The 23,355-nt window shown below is 39.8% G+C and overlaps 1 protein-coding gene across 1 annotated transcript; it reads right to left on the reverse strand.

Moving 5' to 3' along the window:
• Positions 1 to 265: 265 nt before the first annotated feature.
• On the reverse strand, positions 266 to 7,204 carry LOC107831283 (uncharacterized). The gene is made up of 3 exons (XM_075224670.1): positions 6,759 to 7,204; positions 1,603 to 1,840; positions 266 to 743 (listed from the first exon to the last, which is right to left on the reverse strand). The coding sequence occupies exons 1-3, from the start codon at positions 7,074 to 7,076 to the stop codon at positions 604 to 606; spliced, it is 696 nt and encodes a 231-aa protein (XP_075080771.1). The 5' UTR covers positions 7,077 to 7,204; the 3' UTR covers positions 266 to 603.
• Positions 7,205 to 23,355: the final 16,151 nt, after the last annotated feature.

Below are 23,355 nucleotides of genomic sequence, written 5' to 3' on the forward strand. Positions count from 1 at the left end.
GCTTACACCTAAAGTACTCAAAACAGGACTTAATTGGAAGAGTTTAACTTCATTGCACGAACAACATAAAAAGAAATTTAACACGATTAGATCACCTAAAAATTACCTTCAAGTGAAACTAGTAAATTCTAAAATATAGCGAAGTACCTGCTATAACACGTTAAAATACGCTGATATCATAATAATTCTTATAACTAGGCCCTCTTACAAACACATTCAAATTGTAAGTCTCAACTATCTCAACGATCATTACACAATTTAACAAACAGAAAAAACTACGTTCACTTTCAACATATTCAAGATTTCAAAACATATACTAATACTTGCTAACTGGCTGGCAAGATCTATTTCTCAAAAATAATTTACATCCAAACCATAACAAGCCCACATAAACCAAGCTCACTAGTCTGCACATGCATTCATCTATATTGTATTACAATATACATCGACCGTGATGCATGAAGAGCCAAAATATCAACGACGTATATATCATCACGAAGGCCAAAAGGCACTAGAACTTAAGTATATATATGGTAGTTAGTAGCAGCATTCAAGACTTATTTCATAGAAAGTGGCCTTCTTTCTGGTTTCAGTAAACATGATTCAAGCGTCGTGGTTGTGCTGGAAATGTCTGGCGGAAGAATAAGCCGATAGTGCTGATCCTGTCACGTTCAGCGAGTGCTTGGCAAGACATGCACTTTTCTTTGTTGCCAGCCATATTGCCCAAAAGAATCCAATCCAACCTGAGGTACAAGTAAAACACCCAGGTAAGACAATCAGAGATGTAACACCAGACATAAGAGGAAGCACGCTCGGTATTCTACTATTCTCCAGCTTCACTAGACAAAACACATTTCATTGGGTGCATCAATCATAGGACAGTCTAGCGTTAAATAGGAAAATGCAAAACCAAAGCATCTCGGATGCAGGGAAAAGTACATCCTGAAAAAAACAAATATAAAAAACATCAACTTTCCGCTAGTTTGCCGACAAAGCACCCAAGGATATGGCCTAACGGTGAGTGAAAACTATGCGAGACCAGGGTTTAGATCCCATCAAAGCCAAAAATAAAATGCTAGGCGATTTCTTCCTGTCTTTTTACGATTACGATTTGGGGTGTCAATGACGGGTCAGAAAAGTATGAGATAAAAGCAATGAGTGAATCCATAATGCAGAATTGTCACAATCTTATCGTCGATCAACAGCCATACGCAATACAAGCAATCAATTGAAACTACAGGAAACATATTGATATCAATGAAATTGCAAAAACAACTTTGTGCATCAGCTACTACTCAGATTAAGAAGATCGTCAATGATAAATAGTAGTATCAGTTTCAAAAATCAAGAAGTAATTTTGAGTGAAATCTTGTTTAAATTGAACTGCAGTATGGATAGTTATTCCCACTCCTGTAATCTAAGCTAATCATTCATTTGCGAGAGTGAAAATAGGATAAAGCCACACCCAGGTTAGTAAATGAGAAATTAACCATTAAAATATGGGTGAAAATAACATGATATTAAAGCTGACACGTGAAAAACAAAAGGAAGGTGCTCGAACTGAAGCAGCAAAAACAGACAGAAAAACTCCTTTTTGTCTACCTGTAACCACAATCACAGCAATAATTGTTATAATTGTCGTAGTGGAAATGACAAATACAGCAACTGATAGAGCCCCAATATAAATAGCTGTTAGGCAGGCAAAGAAAAGAGCCAAGAATCCTCCCGCAGCTGCTAACGACATCAGAAGAGAGATCACAATGGCATTGACAGTTGCCGCGACAAAGAAAAGCATAAAGACTAGCAATCCTGTCAAAGCAAGAAGAGCAATCGTCCCCACCTACATAAACATTTAGCAGTCCAATAAACAGGTTAGTCTCACAAACTTAAAAGGAGTTTCAAAAGAAAATAACCTGGATCAATATCCATGCTAAAACAGCTTGCTTAGGAGGTTGTGCAGAGAAAGAGTCTATCAATATTTGACTCAATAGTTTTAAGACAATGATCCGAGACAGTACAAGAAACTCAGACATTCAAGTTCTTCAAAGCGCAGCTTTCACAAGGGACTGATCAAAAACACGCTAGTTAAGAAAGGTAAAGAAATGACTCCAAAACTGTCCTGGTCATGGCATCAGAATTCCACACTTACTCCACAACATCAGAACACGAATTTCTTGTACTCAATTCATAAAGGGTGCAAATCGCCCTAACCACACACATTTTTGCGTGAGTGGTGATGCTATTCTAAATATGTGACTCATAGGGAACCATTGGAATGGAATTAATTATTACCAAAAAAAGAAGGCAAAGAGAGATTCTTGAGTTCTTGGTACACACTCCCTTTTTATTCTCCTCAGTTTTTATCTTCGTAGTACTTGAAATGTTTAACAGGGTAGAAAATGTAGCTGGATCACTTGTAATACTTGTTTCATATGATAACATATCTCATAGGGAATGCCAAGTTTAGCATGTAAAAACTTCAGCAGAAAATGGAAAGATCACATGCACATTAAAAGAAAGTACAGTACAATACAATTAAGTCACGTTTTGAGCACATGCTGTTTTACCGTTTAATTAACTACCTGTTGGACTTTCGGTTTTTAATTCAGCTAGGTCCATAGTTTTGGAATGTCTATGTGAATCATGATTCAGCTCTTCTTTTCCACCCCTGTGGCAATGACTACTCTTACTAAACGATGCTATCCAGCCAATGCATAGATCTGACTATATCCCAAAATGAACAATTTCAAAGTTTACTTAATGCAAATGATCCTAAAGGGCTGATTTACGAATGAGGACTGACTCACTTCAGGAACCTTTCCTCTCCAAGCCATTTCGGATCAAAAGACCTAAAGACGCACGTATCCATATAATAATGATGCATTCCAAGGTGTGGAGTGGGAGAGTAGGGATCCATAATTGTGGTCACATGAACTTAGATCAAATAAAGATATTTGTATAAGTATGATATTTGTCTCATCTGCATTTCACTGAATGTGCATCCCCCCCCCCCCCCCAAAAAAAAAAAAAGAAAAAAAAAACCCTAAAAACCCCCTTAAAATACTCTTTTTTTAAAATATGTGCATTCCCCCTTTTTCAAAGCAAGTTCAACAATGATAAGCAAAACGTAGACAATTCCAATTTCAGCGTATTTGACGAAATTATACAGAGCGTGAAATGCACCTAAGATTCACCCTTCTGGCCATGTTCTATTTGAAGAAACAAAATGAAAGCCTTTCAGAGCGTTGACTGACTCGATAGACAGTCTAAAAATCCAATATAGTTTAGAACAAAGAATTGTCAACGGTTCTCTTTTGCTACATGATCAGTTCCTTTAGTGGTTTTGGTTGTACTAGAATTCAAAGAAAAATAATGGCTGTCATATGCTACCTAGGCAGGCCACAAAGTAGTTTAGATATAAATCAGATGAGACAAGTTAAATATTAGAAGAAACAAGAAAAGGTTGTTAGGTATATTCTCTAAAACGAAATAAATGGTAATAGGAGTTAAGTTCGCTATATCGTGTCTTCCACAATTGCACATTTAGGACCCTTTCCCAAAAAAAAAGGTGCTTCTCAATATAAATTATTTTTAAGTTCATAAAAAATCCGTGTAACAATTACTGAATGACATTTATGGTAATCAACGTGGGACTTCCTCAAATTTCACACGTGTATCACAAGGTCCTAATGCACCTGTTTGAGTCAATGATCTTGGATTTGATTAAGCTATCTCTTTGTCACCCTATATCGAAATATGGATATATGTAGTTTCCTTTCGAAACAAATATTTTGTAACTAACTGTCAAGGTTACACTGGTCACTAGATCTTCTAATTGTCATCGTGTTCATTTTAAATGATGCTTTCCCAAATCCCTGCTTCACCAAAAAACAATCTAAAGTATATACAATGGAGTGCAAGATTACAAAGACGATGGTAGTGTTGTTTTTTTTACCCCTCTGATTTTGGATAATTTACAGGAGCGATAAATTGAATTAACCTTTCATGTCATTAAGATATTGTTTGTCAAGACATCACTTTTCTAACATGCCTATGTCTGCGAAATAGTACCTTTTAAAAACTACAAGATACTGAACAGTTTTCATATTTATAAAGAGCAATCAGAAAATTAAAACCAAGCGAAGACCATGTTTAGGAAACATTTTTTTCTTTGTATTTTTATGAGAAAAATAGCAAAAGAATGAGAATAATATACTTGGTTACTTTTCTGTTTCCATGTGTATCTTTTATAAGTAGTCGCAGAAATAATCTAACACTAGTGCATAAGAAACTAGGAGACTAATGGTTAAAAGACTTAGAAAAGGTAAGCAAATGATGAGAAGATAGCCTCATAATGATGATATTGAGATGCGAATCCGCATTTTGCGAAGAAACTAGAAGCGAATAAATCACTACAAATAGGTAAACAACAAAATATACCATCAGGTTCAAAGAATAGGGGAGTAATTCGTGTCACTTGATGTATCTCGCACTTCTTTAAGACACAATTGCCAAAGTGCACTTTTGTATAAGTCCTTAGTTCAAAATAACTGTGTTGATGCATATGTCAAATAGGGGGAGGAAAAACAGATCTAGAACGGCCAGAAGCTCGAGAAGGATTTTCTATCTATTAAGTGTGCATATGGTAGGACAGAGTCGACGAGTATGCGATATCTATAGGGTCAGAAAGAGAGCAATATGTTTTGAATGGAAAAGGGATGCTAACAATGTCAGCAAGTTTACTGAGTAAGCCTTGTCTTAACATCCTTTGTTTGGTCTAAATTTGAAGTCTCATAGCAAATATAACAATAGAGTCAGCAAAAATACTGAACATAAGCACCCTACTCAGTACTCATTATTGTAGTGGTAGACTTAATACTTTAATAAAAATAAAGTGATCATTACTAATTATGCTCTACCTAACAGGAAAGGGACTAAAGGTCCAATTATTGGCAAAAACATAGTAGTTGCAAGTCAAGATAGACAACCATAACAGATATCCAAGTAAACTCAATATACATAGGCATTGTGCTATACTTTTCCAAAGTAGAGTCAATAACCCAATATTATTCCAGTAGTTCGATTGGACTTGGATCAGAGGCAATGAATGACAAATCAGCAATTTCGAAAACTACAAGGAACGATTATAAACACAATAACTTTTGTCAAAATAAATCACCAGCGAAACAGTTTCTTATGAAATTTATACCTTCTTGTTTCCCTTCTATAATTGTAGTTCGTGGTGTCTACTTTATTTCCTTTTCCAAACTGATGTGTTTATGCTTTCCTTGAGCCGAGAGTCTATCAGAAACAGCATGTGTGTATCTCCACGGGGTAGGGGTAAGGCCTGCGTACACACTACCCTCCCCAGACCCCACTTGGGGGATTACACTGGGTATGTTGTTGTCGTTGTTGGTCTCTAGAAAATCAAATTCATAGGACACAACTGCATTTCTCCCCTTAAAAGCTTAAACTTTGATATAATCTTTACAACTAACTGAACTTAGCTTACGAAACAAGAAGGAGGTCACGGAGAGGGTTCTCCCTCAGCTAATTTTTTTTTCTTATTTTAAAATCAGTCTAATTACAATCTTTGATAGAATAAATTGAAATCCATAAACAACTAGCAAAATAAGACAATCAGAGCAAAAATCGAATTAACTCTTAAAAACTGAATCTTTAACATAATCATTTCAAAACAAAATGGATATACTAGCAAAATAAGCCAATCAGAGCAAACTCCAGATCAAATTTACACTCAAAAATTGAATCTTTAACATAATCATCTGAAAACAAAATCGAAATACTAGTAAAATAAGCAATTAGAGCAAACCCCAGATCAAACTTATACTCAAAAATTGAATCTTTATCATAATTATCTTTAAAAAAAATGGAAATACTAGCAAAATAAGCCAATCGGAGCAAACCCCAGATCAAACTTATACTCAAAAATTGAATCTTTAACATAATTATCTCAAAACAAAATGGAAATACTAGCAAAATAAGCCAATCAGAGCAAACCCCGGATCAAACTTATACTCAAAAATTGAATCTTTAACATAATTATCTCAAAACAAAATGGAAATACTAGCAAAATAAGCCAATCAGAGCAAACCCAGATCAAATTTACACTAAAAATTTGAATCTTTAATATAATTATCTCAAAATAAACAGGAATTAACTTACAGAACAACTTCAAAACTTAGTAAAATAAGCCAATTAGAACAAACCCCATATCAAATTTACTCCCAAAAATTGAATCTGTAACATAATTATCTCAAAACAAAATGTTTGAATCTTTAATATAATTATCTCAAAATAAACAATAATTAACTTACAGAAACAACTCCAAAATTAGTAAAATAAGCCAATTAGAACAAACCCCAGATTAAATTTACTCTCAAAAACTGAATCTTTAACATAATTATCTAAAAACAAAATGGAAATACTAGCAAAATAAACCAACCAGAGTACACCCCCAGAACAAATTTACACTAAAAATTGAACCTTTAACATAGTGACCTCAATACAAAGTGAAAATACTAGCAAAATAAGCCAATCAGAGCAAACCCCAGATCAAATTTACACTGAAAAATTGAATCTTTAATATAATTATCTCAAAATTACCAGGACAAAACTTACAGAAACAACTTCAAAATTATTAAAATAAGCCAATCAGAGAAAACCCCAGATCAAATTTACACAAAAAAATTGAATCTTTAACATAATTATCTCAAAACAAAATGGAAATAACTTACAGAAACAACAAGGAGGGCACGTAGAGGGCTTCCTTTGCGAGTCCAAGAATAAACATTATGAGCAGTATTCTTTGAAGCTTGATGTAGCAAAGGAACATTTTCAGAAATAGACACTTTAATCCTCTGAATTAAAGGATCATTATTATCAGAAGAGAAAATTGCAGACACAAAACGGTTGAAAATATCAAAAAGATTAACCCATTTTTCATCTTTTTGAGTATTCATCCCTTTTGATTTATTGAAATTTGTTGAATCCTCCTTAGTTTCACCTATAATAACTTCTCCATTAGATTTTTCTTCACTAGTAGTATCCTCCATCGCCACAGCCAAAGCTTGAATATCTCATCCAACTGTTGCACTCGCACTTGGTCAATAAATAATTTGATGGATCTTAGTTTAAAGGTACGACGTTTTCCTACGTTTGACGGTTAAATAAAATATAATAAGTTGATTTCAAAAGGTTGTGTTTATCCTATTCTATTTTACATGACGGTATATCGAAGAGGTGTGAATTTAAGATAATAATGAAATACTAGTTTGATAGTGCTAAATTTTAAGAAACCCAATAAACTTAAATCTAAAAATACAATAACAACACGCCTCAATCTTAAGCAAATTCAAGTTTTGGTTATATAAACTTTAGCTGTCCATATTGCTCTATTTAAATATATTTTTCTTCAATATTATTGTTTGCCCGTAAAACGGTACAGTTGAATTTATACGTGGTTTCTAAACAAGTGAATTAATTTGATCCTGGAATATTAAAATAATTAAAGAAGTTGGCTATACTTAGCCTTGAAATGAAGATAAAGTCATGAAGAACAGTAATTCTGGAGGCAAAGCTTCCGAGCACAACAGTGATGGAACTAAGGAACAAGAAAGTAAAATTATATAAAGCTTTTAATTGGTTATAGTGTAAGTTTGCCAGAAAAATCGTGTCCTTTACAATGATAACATAACTCACTATTAATAGGTGCACCTAGGGAATACGGTCCTAGGATCATACCCTTCTTTAATGTCAATTATGAGGGCCAATGAAGAAGGTGTAACGGTGAGCATAAATGACAAATTCTCTATAACGTGCAGCGCACTAAATGCTGTGGAATATTCTCCATTAAATGCTACCGGGCGGAGGGTATTTATTGCATCTTTGTGAGTGTCATTCTTTCCGGTGACAGACAGGACAATTGCCTTTGGTTTCAACTATCCCCCGCTTTAGGTTCCATGTGTCCCCCTTTTAGACGCCCACGTAGCATAGCATATTTTACCCTATACAGATAGTCTCCTTACTTTCCGGTGACATAACTTTGTGTCATCGAAAAGCTGGTAGAAGCACACTTTGTGGCGGGAACTACTATGATTCCTTCTGAAAAACTTCTGACGGTTGATTAGACGCACGTCTCTCCGCATTTAATGCCCGAACATGCATCATCCCACAATTCAATATAGCTTTTGCCGGTTATCGAGGTAATCATGGCAATGAATTTAGCCACCTAAACCTTTACTTATACGCATCAACCTTCTTCACTCATACTCCATAACTCTCCAAACTCTCTAAAGCTCTCTTTATTATTCTTCGGTCTTTCTTTAACTTTCTTCAAACGAAAAAATTGTTCCTTCATCCATAACATATAATGGCTTCTTCTTCGAAGTACACCAACTCTTCAAAGAGCAAGAGCAAAGCTGAGGACGCTGCTCCTCCCACAGTGGGCACCATTATCCCCGGAAGTCTTGTTACAACAAAAGACTTCGAAGAGAAATTTTCTTCAGCTAACCCTCGCACGTGGGCCGTTGGCAGATACTCTTCTTCCATCCGTCCTTCCAGTATTTCTATTGTGAAGGAAGATTGTCGCTGCCAAGATTTGGACATTGTTTCTCCTGATCTAATAGAGTGAGTAACCCTACCCAAGGAGGGTTTTACATACTTTTACACGTATCCATTTACTTTGCGTGCGTTTTATTTGAGTGGAGAGCTTGACCCCGTTATTGCGGAGTTCTGCCTCCATTACCAGGTGTGTTTGGCATAAGTAAGTCTTTCTGTGTTGAGTACAATTACTTGCCTTCGGTGTTTTTGCCAAGATATGGGAGATGAGTTATCCTTAGCTCATGTGATGAATCTCTATTCCCCCAAAATCTTCCGCGGGGGAATAATAAATTTCAGCAAACGTGGCCACCATGCTCTACTATCTAGCATGGATGAAGGCAACGACCGCGGGTGGATGGAGTTGTTCGTTGCTGTTTCCACCAATGATATCATTCTGGCAACGGATTCATCCTTTCCGGAATCATGGAACCGCACTCGTAAGCTTCTTGTTTAATTTCCTTTTTATTAGAAATTCCTTCATATTTGTACTGATTCTCCTTCTTTCGCCTGTTGCAGCAACTCGGTGGGTTCTACCTAGGGTTGAAGGCCTAGCCCGATGGGTCCAGAAAATCTTGGGCGTTACTATGCCCAAAACCCGCACATGGAAAGAACTGGCCTTTAAATATGGGTGGAAGGCCAAAAACTATGGTAACTCAAACTTGTCTCGTTTTTGCTCTTTATGCTAGGAAATTGATTTGACTCTTTCTCCCCTTTTCTTGAAATCAGGTCTACCTGCGGGCTCGGTTGTCGTCCTCGAGGAGGATGTTTTGGCTGATCATGCTGACACGGTGAGGCTGCTTCAGGAGGCGCTTACTCGAACAGGTGTCTACGAGCCTACTTCGGGTACAAGTTTTTCTTTACGGAGTCCATGGCCGGAGGACAAACAACCAAAAAGTAGACGCTTCTCCGCGGTCGGGGAAAAGAATAAGAGGGCGAAGACTGTTGTCGCCGAGTCATCTCCGGTAATTGTGGTGACTAGCCCTCCTCCCGGGCTGGTCATAGACACTGTGATGATCGACGATGATGGAGAAGCTAGTGATGAGGAAGCATCTCTACATAGAAGGCGACGATCCTCATCAGCTCAACAGAATGCTCAACCTGTTGAGTTAGTTACACCAACCGAGGATGATGTCTCGGCACTTTGGGGGGAATTTGAGATAGTAGAAAATGCCAACTCTTATTTTCGTGTCCCAGTTGCTGCGCTCGATATTTTGGGGTCGAATACCGGGTCCCTACCATCTTCGGTTGGCGAGCAACCAACAACCAGCACTACGTTTGTCGCAGCTACTTCTCACCCTTCATCGCCATCAACTTAATCTCCTTCTTCACCAGCTCTTCCATCAGTAACTGCTACATCATCTCCACCGGCCGCATCTGTCCGAGAAGAGAATGTTCCCCTTCCCATTCCCCAGTTCATGGGAATTTGGGGTAAAATTATGCTGCCCCCTCTGAAGATCCGCAAAGAATGAGGAACGTTTACTCTCTCGGTCTTCACCGGATGCAACTTGTTATCCCGACCGGTGGAGCTTGCTAATTATCTAAAGACCTTGGCTTCAGAGAAAGATTGGGAAAAGATACAGGCTCTCTCGGGAGAATGCTTGTTGAACAACGCCATGCACAACGTCGCAGCGGTACATTCTTGACTTCCTTTGTTATTTCTTCTATTTTTGCCCAAAAATATCCTGAGTTTGCCTTCCTTGCATTGTAGGCCAATTTTCTTGCTTCCAAAGGCCTACAAAGGTTGATTCGGGAAAAGGAAGAACTTACCTCTGTACGAGATTAATAAGTAGGGACTTTGACTACTTATTTGAACTCTTTTACTTTCGTTTTAGCTCAAAATTGCTTAAAGGTATTCCCGAAAACTGATGAAATGTGCTTTCTTGCAGGAGTGTTAGAATATGAGTCAAAGAGATGAAAATCAACTCAAGAAGGAGTAATTTTGGACAAGGACCAAAATAAAGCTAAAAAGGCAAAATGCTGACCGCACAATATTGAGTGCGGCCGCAGAACATGAAGAAGCCTCTAACAAAATTTCTATGCAAAGTGCGGACCGCACAATTATTGTGCGGCCGCAGAAGATGAGATTCAGAGAGATGGATTTTGGGATCATGAAGAAGTGCAGACCACACCATTATTGTGCGTATGCAGAATCAAAAGTGTGGCTGCACTCAGAAATGTGCGGTCCACATAAGTCTTGCATGTCAAAGCTAAAATTCGAGAGTGCGGCCGCACACAGAAATGTGCTGACCGCGGAATTTGAAGAAGTGCGGCCGCAACCCAGAATTGTGCAGCCGCAGAAATCCATCCTGTCAAGCTAATGTCAAAGTGTGGACCGCACACATAATTGTGCGGCCGCAGAATCTCTGCAGGGGCAATTTTGTCCGATAATTTCAGCTGGGTATAAATAGCTCTTTTTGTCAAATTTAGGTTAAGGAGAGAACACGTGAGAATAGATAGCCGTTTTTCTTTACTGTTCTGGGTAACTTTGTAATAGTTTATCATTTTAACATTAGATTTTCTTCCCTTAATCATCTATTATGAGTTTTATCTTAGTTTCTTCTTTAATTTTTTCATTTTCTATGAGTAGCTAAACCCTTAGCTAGGGTTGTGACCCAACTCTAGTATGGGTACTTAATGGGTGATTGATTTAGGGCTTATTTATGATTGGTTATATGATATTTAGCCTAGTTCTTGCTTGAATTTAAGAATTAATGGTTCCAAACATTGATTCATGCCTAATTGACTTAGTCTCTACTTGAGAAAGAGAGACTAACTCTAGGAAAACTTGGCTAACAAGAAATTGGGGTGAACTCAAGAAATTGATAGCCCTAATTAAAGGGTCGAATCTAGAGATAGTAAGACCTGACTTGAGCATCTATCACTTGTTTTGTGAAATACCCATTTGGACTTGAGAAAGCCAAATTGGGCAAAAACACTCAAACTACCGAGAGGTATAGAGTGAGTAATCGCGTGTGATTGCTATATTGTATCCCGACCAACCAAACATGCCCTAAAGCTCTCAATCTATTAGGTAGCCAACTAGGTGGAAGTTACAACCCTAGATCTTTTATAACCTAAAAAACAACAATACCAAAAATATTATCTCTTAGCTTTACAATTACAACATTAGCATAAGATTTAGGAATAGAAAGGAAACAACCGAATATGTGGAAGTACAATCTTGGACACGTCATATACTTAGATTAGGTATATACCTAATCCAACATAAAGCTCTCTATGGAATCGACCCCGACTCGCACTGGGTATTTATAATTGCATCGACCGCCTTACAATCCCAATTAGTGGTGTGAGTTTGGGCGACATCAATTTTTGGCGCCGTTGTCGGGGAGCTAAAAACGGATTTAGCTATATATTTGGTTTTGTGTGTGATTTTTCTTCTTTTCTTTCCGGGTTACTAACCTTTTTGTGAATCGATTATAGGTACAAAATATCTCTCAATAATGATCCTCTCGGAAACATGCCTTTGGGGGATATGGACGTGGAAGATGACCCAGTTGAGGAGGTTCCTCTTGAGCCTCAAGCAAATAGACGAGGCCGACCGCCTCAAGACAACATTCTCGTTCCATCCCCAAATCCACAAAGAGCGGCTCCACACCGGGTGTTGCCGAATGGAGGGTACGCAAGTGCCATAGTCCCGCCCCGCATTAGGCCGGGCAACTTTCAAATCACAAATGTTATGCTCACATTGCTTGAGCAACGAAGATTCTTCACCGGGGCTCCGAACCAAAATGCGTACAAACACTTGAAAGGATTTGTGGATACTTGCTGGGGGAGTAAACAAACCAACGTCTCCGAGGATGCTCTAAGGTTGAGGCTATTTCCCTTATCTCTACTGGGGAAAGCCTTGGACTGGTTAGAAAGATTGCCAAACCATTCTATCCATACATGGGATGAATTGGCGGAAAAATTCATTGCAAGTTCTTTTCTCCCGGGCATATGGCTACTCTTAGAGACGAGATTATAGCATTAAAACAAGAATTCAATGAGCCTTTGCATTAGATATGGGAGAGGTACCGCACTATGGTGAAAGAGTGCCCGAATAATGATATGACTGAGGCTATCAATACTACCAATCAATGCATGGTCAATCAACTTGCCGGTGGAAATTTCATGACAACACTATATGCCGAAGCTTGTGAAATCTTAGATGAAATGGCGGATACTTCATCGGCATGGCAAAGTAGAGCAAATGTTCCTCAATGTGATCCAAATATGATTCACCTACATAAAGAATTGCATGATCATGGGCAAGCAATTACCGAATTGACCACTACGATGAATCAATTATCCAAAGCTCAACTTCAACAGGTTCAAGGTCCTAAGCAAGTAAATGCAATGGAAGGTGTCAATATGATGGTGAATAAGCGAAGGCAAAAGGGTCAACAAGTGCAAAACCGTATGGAACAATTTGTGCAAAATGATAGTGGGTTTGACCAAGACGAATCATACAATGAGCAAGAGGAAGAAGTGCAATATGTGAATAACTACCAAGGTCAAAGGAACAACTCTCAAGGCTCGAATCAACAACAATGGCAATCTCAAGGAAATTGGAACAATAAAAACCACCAAGGCAATTGGAGTGGTGGTACCAACAATCAAGGTAATTGGAACAATAACAATAATCAAGGCAATTGGACAATCAAGGCAACCAAGGCAATTGGGAAGGTAACAACCAAGGGGGTTGGAACAATAACCAAGGGAATCGTGGGCCGGGCTTTCAAAGGCCCCCGATGTATCAACAACCAAACAACCCGCCTCCTTATCCGTATCAAGGTTCTAGTTCTTCCAACAATGAGATGGGACGGATTGAAAATATGTTCAAACAAATGATGGAGAAAAATGCCTACTCCGATGCTCAATTAGCCTCTCACAACACTTTAATCCGCAATTTGGAAGTTCAATTAGGGAAAATCTCGCAAGCTTTAAACACTCATCCTAAGGGGCACTACCTAGTGATACGGTGGTGAACCCGAAGGGTGGGAACAACACGGGACATGCCATGGCCGTAACAACAAGGAGTGGAAGAGGTGGAGATGCAACTACCTCAAATCAAAGAAGAATTGTGGATGATGATTTAGTGGTTTAAGAAGATGATATTCCAAGCAATGTGGTTCAAGCTAATGAAGAAGTGAGAATTGATATTGATGAGAGTGTGGAGGAGACCGAAGAAGAAGTGAACCCGTCTAGGGAACATGTGATTTATATACCGGAACCGATAGTTCCAAAGGCCAAGGCACCAATGCCAAGGCCTCCTCTTCCATACCCTCTAAGGCTCGTCAAGCAAAATAGTGAGAAGCAATTCAAGAAGTTTATTGACATGATGAAGAGCTTATCCATTAATGTTCCACTAGTTGAGGCGTTGGAACAAATGCCCGGTTATGCAAAGTTCATGAAGGATTTGGTGACAAAGAAAAGATCAATGAATTATGAGACTATCAAGATGACACATCAAGTGAGTGCTATTGTGCACACAATGGCTCTAAAATTGGAAGATCCCGGTGCTTTCACAATCCCTTGCACCATTGGAAGCGCCAACTTTGCCAAAGCTCTATGTGATCTAGGGGCGAGTATCAACTTGATGCCCTACTCGGTGTTCACAACTTTGGGAATTGGGCAACCAAGACCCACATCTATGAGGTTACAAATTGCAGATCGTACTATAAAGAGACCATTGGGTATTATCGATGATGTGTTGGTTCGTGTTGATAAGTTCATCCTCCCGGCAGACTTTGTGATTCTTGATTGCGAAATGGACTATGAGGTGTCTATTATCTTGGGTAGACCTTTCCTTGCTATGGGGAAGACTCTTGTTGATGTGGAATACGGTGAGCTCACCTTTCGGGTGGGTGATGAAAAGGAGGTTTTCCATGTATGCAAATCTATGAGGCAACCGAATAGCAATGAAGTTTGTTCGTTTGTGGCCTTAGTGACCGAGGTGATTGTTGATGATGCTAGTGCCATGATGAATGTTGATGACACTTTGGAAGTCGTATTGCTTAATCATGATGATGATGAAAAGGAAGGTTTTGTGGAATGCGCAAATGTATTACAAGGAATGGGGTCGTATACTTATGAACCCCAAAAATTGTCCTTAGATCTTGAAAACCGGAAGTTCCTCCAACAAAGCCCTCAATCGAGGAGCCTCCCACTTTGGAGTTAAATCCATTGCCTTCACATCTCAGGTATGAGTTTCTTGGCCCATGTTCTACTTTATCTGTTATTCTTTCCTCTTGCTTGACTAATGTGCAGGTAAATTCTACTTTGGCGGTGCTTCAAAAGAGAAAGAAAGTTATAGGATGGACACTAGCGGATATTCGGGGTATAAGCCCCGTCTTTTGTATGCACAAGATTATTTTGGAGGAGGATGCCAAACCCTCTATTAAACATCAAAGAAGATTAAATGAAGCAATGCAAGAGGTGGTGAAGAATGAGATCATAAAATGGTTGGATGCCGGGGTTATTTACCCCGTTTCCGATAGCTCGTGGACTTCTCCGGTGCAATGTGTCCCAAAGAAAGGGGGCATGACTGTGGTAACAAATGACAAGAACGAGTTTATCCCCACAAGAACGGTCACCGGGTGGAGAGTTTGCATGGACTATAGAAAGCTCAACAAAGTCACTCCGAAAGATCATTTTTCGCTTCAATTTCTAGATCAAATGCTTGATAGGTTGGCCGGACGAGCTTTTTATTGTTTCCTTGATGGATATTCCGGCTACAATCAAATTCTTATTTCTCTTGAGGACCAAGAGAAGACTACTTTCACTTGTCCCTATAGTACTTTTGCATTCTCGCAGATGCCATTTGGGTTATGCAATGCACCGATGATTTTTCAACTGTGTATGATGGCCATCTTCACTGACATGGTGGAGGATTTTCTTGAGGTTTTTATGGATGATTTCTCTGTGGTTGGGAATTCCTTCAATGATTGCTTGAACAACTTGGATAAGGTCTTGGCAAGATGCGAGGAGACAAACTTGGTTTTGAATTGGGAGAAATGTCACTTCATGGTCGAAGAAGGCATAGTCCTCGGCCACAAAATTTCAAAGCATAGTATTGAGGTCGACAAGGCCAAAATTTAGGTGATATCCAAACTTCCTCCCCTACATCTGTGAAGGGAGTGGGGAGCTTCTTGGGTCATGCGGGGTTCTATCGCCGATTCATCAAGGACTTTTCTAAGGTGGTGAACCCCTAGTGTAAACTTTTGGATAAGGATGCCAAGTTCCATTTCAACGAGGATTGTATGAAGGCATTCGAATTGCTCAAGTTCAAATTGACTACTACTCCTATTATCACTGCACCGGATTTGAGCTTGCCTTTTGAGCTCATGTGTGACGCAAGTGATATGGCGGTCGGAGCAAATTTAGGCCAACGTATCAACAAAATCTTCCACCCGATCTACTATGCTAGTAAGACCATGAATGATGCCCAAGTCAACTACACAGTGACCGAAAAAGAGCTTCTTGTTATTGTCTTTGCTATGGAGAAGTTCTGCCCATATTTGATGGGTACAAAGGTGATTGTACACACTGACCATGCGACGCTTCGATATTTGATGAGCAAGAAATATTATAAAGCAAGATGAATGCGGTGGGTGCTTCTATTGCAAGAGTTTGATCTAGAGATTCAAGACCGTAAGGGTAGTGAAAACCAAGTGGCGGACCACATGTATCGTTTGGAGGAGGAAGGGAGGCCACATGACGGCCTTGAGATAAATTATTCCTTCCCCGACGAGCAACTTCTAGCCATTTCAATGACCGGGATGCCATGGTTCACTGACTTAGCCAATTATCTTGTGAGTGGTATTATACCGAATGAGTTCTCTTCAAACCAAAGGAAGAAGCTCAAACATGATTGCCTTGACTATTATTGGGATGAGCCGTATCTCTTCTGGATTTATACCAATGGTGCGATTCGACGATGTGTGCCGGAGGAGGAACAAAGGGAAATTCTTGAGGCTTGCCACTCTTCACCATATGGTGGTCACCATGGTGGAGTTAGAACAACAACAAAAGTATTGAGTTGTGGATTCTATTGGCCTACTCTTTACAAGGACGCTAGCGATCTCATCAAGCGTTGTGATGAATGTCAAAGGGCCGGTGGGATTTCTAAGAAGAATGAGATGCCCCTCACCACCATCTTGGAGATTGACATTTTTGATGTGTGGGGCATTGATTTCATGGGTCCGTTCGTGAGCTCTTGTGGGAACACTTATATATTGGTAGCTATGGATTATGTGTCAATGTGGGTTGAAGTAGTGGCTTTACCCAACAATGAAGCTCGAAGTGTGGTGGCATTTTTGAAAAAGAACATCTTCACAAGATTTGGTACTCCAAGGGCCATTATTAGTGATGGGGGATCACACTTTTGTAATAAATCTTTTGATACCTTACTCACAAAGTATGGTGTCACTCACAAAGTGTCGACTCTCTATCATCCTCAAGTGGGCAAGTCGAAGTCTCCAACCGGGAGATCAAGAGTATTTTGTCAAAGACTGTGAATGCCAACCGGACGGATTGGTCAAAGAAGCTTTATGATGCTCTTTGGGCTTATAGGACGGCTTACAAAACACCGATTGGTATGTCTTCGTATCGGTTAGTGTTCGGAAAAGCTTGTCACCTACCGGTAGAACTTGAGCACAAGGCTATGTGGGCATTGAGGAAGTTTAATCTTGAATGGGATGTCGCCTCCAACTTAAGGGTGGCACAATTGAATGAGCTTGATGAATTTCGGTACCATGCATATTCAAGTTCGTCCTTATACAAGGACAAGATGAAGTACCTCCATGACAAGTACACCCGAAACAAGGAGTTTAAATAAGGTGATCTTGTGTTATTGTTCAATTCCCGGTTATAGATGTTTCTGGGCAAGTTGAAGTCTAATGGAGTGGCCCATTTGAAGTGGTAAATATAACCCCCTATGGTGTTTTGGACTTGAAGAATAAAAATGATGAGGTGTTTAGAGTCAATAGGCACCAGTTAAAATACTATCTTGCCAAGGATGATGATGACCATATCGTGGCGGTTCTTTATTTCAAATGATTGGTAATCTGCGTCGTGCCGTGACGTTAAATCAGGCGCTTCTTGGGAGGCAACCCATGTGTCCTTTTTTTTCTTTTTCTTTTTCATTAGATAGGCTTTGTTTTGTGCTAACTAGTTTTAAAGTGTATGCAGGAATGGATGTGCACTGCAGGGACTGTGTCATAATTGGCTAAGTGTTGAAAAAAGTGTGGTCCGCATAATTCTAAAGGTAGCAACAGAAATCACTCTGCGGCCGCACAATTCTGTGTGCGGTCGCACAACTGGAAGACCAAAATTGCAAGTTCTCTGAAGTTGGCCTGTCAAAATTCATAGCCAATCTGCGGCCGCACACACAATTGTGCGGTCCGCACAAATTCTGCAGCCGCACTCATTTTTGTGCGGACCGCAGAGTTGCATCAAGGTCCAGGTAAAGAGTGCGGTCTGCACTCAAAATTGTATGGACGCACTCACCTTAGGTTTGGGGTGACTTGGTCAACCTATAAATAGAACCTCAATGCACTATTCACAGTTTACAAACTCTGAGTTCTTAAACCTTATGCAAACACAGTGCACGTTCAATTAGTTCACAATCTTCCTTCATTTCATTAGTGTAGATTCTTACCTGCATCCTTCATAACTGGTATGCTCATTACTTCTTTAGATTTTTCAATTTCTTGTAGTTTTTGTTCTTTTGTGGTAGAATTATTTTTAGACCTAAAATGTCAATTGTTAGTCATGTGTGTTGAAAATCATGTGGGTAATATCATATATGTTCATTGGGGCCTGGGTAGATCATTAATCATGTTTAATTGCAAATACCGTGTCTAAATTATGCAAAACTTGCAAAACACAGAGTCAGTGCTGTGTAATTTCAAATTGTGCGGTCGCACACAAATTTGTGCCGTCCGCATATCTTAAACTTAGGGCTAAAATATTGCATGAAAAGTGCGGACTGCACTCAAAATTGAGCGGTCCGCAGAAAAATTGTGTGGCCGCAGAAAAATGTGTGCGACCGCACTTTGGAACTTCAGAGAACCAGTGTTCTGGAATTAGGATTGTGCGGCCGTACTCAAAATTGTGCAGTCCGCACTTCAGGATGTGCGACCGCACTTCAAAATTGTGCAGTCCACACATGGCAGTCTGCGGCCGCACTCAAAATTGTGCGGTCCACACTGCTTCTTTTGCAGTCTGTTTTCCTGCAACTGTTATGCATTTGTGTACACTGTTTTGAGCTCTAACTGACTTATGTACCTCATATTGCAGACAATGGTTCGTTCATGAGGTAGAGGAGATACATCTAAAGGGAGAGGTGAACCCTACCCAGTCCGGGGCAAAGGCACTCAACCTTTGGGGTGCAAAAGAAAACTTTGACAAAAAAGCAAACCCCGGGGAGAGGCAGGGCCACAAAGCCTTTTGAATCAAGCTCATATGTCCCGTCTAGGGAAGCCTCCGAAGGTCACTCAATGGGAGAACATCCTGAGGCCCAATCCCAACCATCACACTTACCAGGGAAATACCAACTCCGGGATGAACCCTCCCCCTCAGCAAGTTCTTCTGAGAGTTCTGATGCAGGTAGCCAGGGTTCAGAGCCCTCCTCTACACCTACTCTTCCGGCAACAATGGTAATAGATGATGATGATGACGACGTCTCGGATGATGGTAGAGGAGGTGACACTCGGGTGGGCGGCCTAGAGAGGTCGAAGAAGAAGGAAGCATGAGAGGATCAGCTTGTGAGTTTGAAGGCCTTCTCAAGGTTCAGAGAGTGGTGTCCCCAGAGATCTCTCACACTTGAGCGATAGTTATTAATTAAGGATTTGTGTAGTCACAATCCAAATGTCCTTAGACAATTCTGGGAGCGCTAGGGGTGAATATGGTTCACCCAGAGTGTCAAGGATGCCAAGGAGTACTTGGTACGAGAATTCTATGCCAATGTGGCACACATCAAGAATGGTACCAAAGTTACCAAAGTGCGTAATTTGAAAGTTAGATTCGATTAGTGCACTCTGAACCAGTACTTGGGATTCGAGGAGTTAGAACCAGTCTAGTACTAGGAAAAAATCTCTAAGGGTGATGTAGTTTGCCCTTGGCTAGTAGAGATATTGGCAGCTCTAAGACCACCACCACCGTGGATCACAGCGGGGGTTCCTATTGCTCGGGCCACCCTCAATTTTGAAGCAAAAGGGTGGCAAACTTTTGTGCAGCCGCTTAGACCTGAGCCGGAATGAAAACAATCTTCCCCTCCCCGAGCAGTTTTGGTGGCATCCATCATGGCCGGGTACCCAATAAATGTGGGTGCCATCATGTCGGCCAATATGTCGTTGGTGGTCCAAAGAGGTGAAAGTTCCTATCCATATCCCAACACACTCACAACATACCTTACAGATGCAAATGTGGAGCTGGGGAGTTTTGATCAAAAGGTGTGGGCTAAACAGCCCTTCTCATGGTACTCCTTGCAAGTTCCGGGAAACCCAAAGTTCAAGGGTAAGGCAACTACCACCGGTGGCTAGTCTGATGAGCCAAAGATGGTGGTTACAGATTCAGCTGCTGAGCCTTCTACAAATACCATGCCTTCCACAACAGCCGGTCCTTCCACCGAGACAGCTTACATGCCACCACCTCCACCTTCTAGACCATTTACATCAATGCCAGTGCCTGCCTCTTCCACATATCCACTCACTACGCTGTGAGTCTCCCAGACATTAACGAGTCTCAACAACTGGATGCAGACAGCTACTTCAAAGTTGTCTGACATATCCAGTGCTGTTGCAGCACAGCCCTCTACCCTAGCAGCATCTCAGGTACCTCCGTCAGTGGAGGAAACTTTGAAGAAGATCCTAGAAAATCAGAAGACTATCATGGATACAGTGGTGGCGCATGAGAGAGCTATTGAGGAGTTGGGCAAACATGTAAAGAAGATGCGGAAATCTCAAGCATCAAAGAAATTAGTGGAAAGATTGAGCACCAAGGTGGCCAAGCTTGCATCAGCTAGGGATATTCCCCTTGACCTTCTGATGGAGACAGCACCAGCAGTTCTACCAGTACTTGAGGCATCAGAGACAGCAGTTGGCCAGTTTGAGGAGCCGGACCCTACTTCCCACACTGCTGAGGAGATGCTCCAGATGTTCAGCCACCCAATTATTCCCCGACCGGAGGACGATGAAATCCAGTTGGAGGATCCAGAGGGTGCTGATGATGTCATGCACACTGAGACCACATAGGGAGTTCTTTTCACTCTCTATCCTTATTTTTTGTTAAGCATTGAGGACAATGCTTATTATTTTTCAAGGGGGTGGTCTATTTTGGATAGTTTATTATGACATTAACATTGGACTGTAATAACTTTAATATTCTTTTTATTTTATCCTTATTCTCTCTTTCGTTATGTATATATTCCTCCCTTTCCCTTGATGTATATATTCATTTTCCCTCGGTTTGTATATTCATTTGTCTTACTTTCAAGCTTCTGTAGTTTGTTTTTCTTAGTAGTATAACTTCTTATTTACTTTAATAACTTCTTTTTTATTTGGTAGCTTCTTGTTATGTTTAAGTAAGCAATAAGCCTTTAGTTTTCTTAATATCACAGTTCTTTCCAAAGGTGGGTTTTGTGTGAACCGGGTGGCTCTTCCCAACGATGGATGGCATGACAACCTTCTTAAGGGATTGAGTCCATTTTTTTTTATGTTTAGGTAAAAATAGTAGTAATGAATAAAAGGGTATCAATTATGCTTCACTTGGTACCAACACATTTACCTACGGCCTTATGGTTAAAGACAAGTTTTTTGGGAGAAAATAGCTCTAGTTGTGACCTTTTGACTCTTGTGTTGACTTAAGCATTCATCGAGTGGTTCAGTCAAGCCATTTGTGATTTTCAATCTTAAATAGGGTTGTTGTGGGCCCTCTACTCAGTTCTCTTTATCAATCCAGCAGCATGAAAGGTGAGATATTTAGTTTCAAGTCCAAAGTACCCATGCTAATAGTCTAGAACTTGCCCCGAATGTTTTTCTAGGCAAAATTCTAAGTTTGGCTTGGCTTGAGAAATGATTGTAGGCTCTCCTTGATCCAATTTGAAATCTTCCATAGCCTTCCAATGTGATATCCCTAGTCAACCCATTTGAGCCTAATCCCTTTTTTATTTAATAACCACGTTACAAGCCTGTACCCGTTTGCAATGACCCTCTTTTGGCACCCGATCTTTCCTTGGCATTCTTGAGAAACAATTGGCTAAAGCATAAGTTTGGGGGAGAGACGAGGATTTTGAAAGTGATATAAAGGTTCAAAGAAGAGGAAAGAAATGAAGAAAAGGGAAGGCAAAGAAAAGAAAGAAAGAACAAAAATGAAAAATACCAAAAACAAAGTGAATAAAGTAAAGAGTTGAAGAGACTCAAAGAAAAACAAGGATAAAAGGCATGGAGTAAACAAATAAGAAGAAAATGAATATCATGACTAAGAAAGAGTGACGTTAAGTCTCTCTAGTTCCCCCGAGGAAAAATAAAATGACTCAAAAAGTCAACAAAGTATGAGCCAAAAATAGAAAATGGAGTGCTTAAGGAAAGATGATATTCCAACAAATCCTACCTTAGTCCAAAAGCCTTCATTACATCCCGAAAAAGCCCTACATGATTTCAAGTCGAGTGAGCTTATATTAGTGATGATTTACATGAGGGGCAAACATATGGTACTTAGAGCCGTACCTATGACATTCTTTTGAGAGAGATGAGAGAACTTTTCACAATCCTTGAATTGAGTGTTCCATTCTAAAGTGAGATATGCTAACGGAGAGTAGAGGAGGAGGAGTTTGGCATCCACAATGACCTACATGAAAGAGCGAGCTTCCTTGATGAATAAAGTCAACTCTTGATGCTCTAGTGTCACATTAGAACTATTGTACTTAAAAATTCAAATCATTGCATTGTTGATAATTCATAAGTGTTGTGGGTAATTGTTGGTCCAAATTGATGTGTGTTTGATTCACCTTAGGCCAGCTGAAATAGCTCTTTTCTTGTGGAGTTGAAAATTACCTTATTTGCTTGAGGACAAGCAAAAGCTCAAGTTTGGGGGAGTTGATAAGTAGGGATTTTGACTATTTATTTGCACTCTTTTACTTTCGTTTTAGCTCAAAATTGCTTAAAGGTATTCCCGAAAACTAATGAAATGTGCTTTCTTGCAGGAGTGTTGGAATATGAGTCAAAGAGATGAAAATCAACTCAAAAAGGAGTAATTTTGGACAAGGACCAAAACAAAGCTAAAAAAGCAAAATGCGGGCGGCACAATATTGAGTGAGGTCGCAAAACATGAAGAAGCCTCTAACAAAATTTCTATGCAAAGTGCGGACCGCACAATTATTGTGCGGCCGCAGAAGATGAGGTTCAGAGAGATGGATTCTGGGGTCATGAAGAAGTACGGGCCGCACCATTATTGTGCGGCCGTAGAATCAAAAGTGCGGTCGTACTAAAAAATGTGTGGTCCGCAGAAGTCTTGCATGTCAAAGCTAAAATTCGAGAGTGCGGCCGCACTCAGAAATGTGCGGACCGCAGAATTTCTTCACTGTTCTGGGTAACTTTGTAATAGTTTATCATTTTAACATTAGATTTTCTTCCCTTAATCATCTATTATGAGTTTTATCTTAGTTTCTTCTTTAATTTCTTCATTTTTTATGAGTAGCTAAACCCTTAGCTAGGGTTGTGACCCAACCCT

Source organism: Nicotiana tabacum, chromosome 11 (assembly GCF_000715075.1).
Source record: "Nicotiana tabacum cultivar K326 chromosome 11, ASM71507v2, whole genome shotgun sequence".
NCBI lineage: Eukaryota > Viridiplantae > Streptophyta > Magnoliopsida > Solanales > Solanaceae > Nicotiana > Nicotiana tabacum.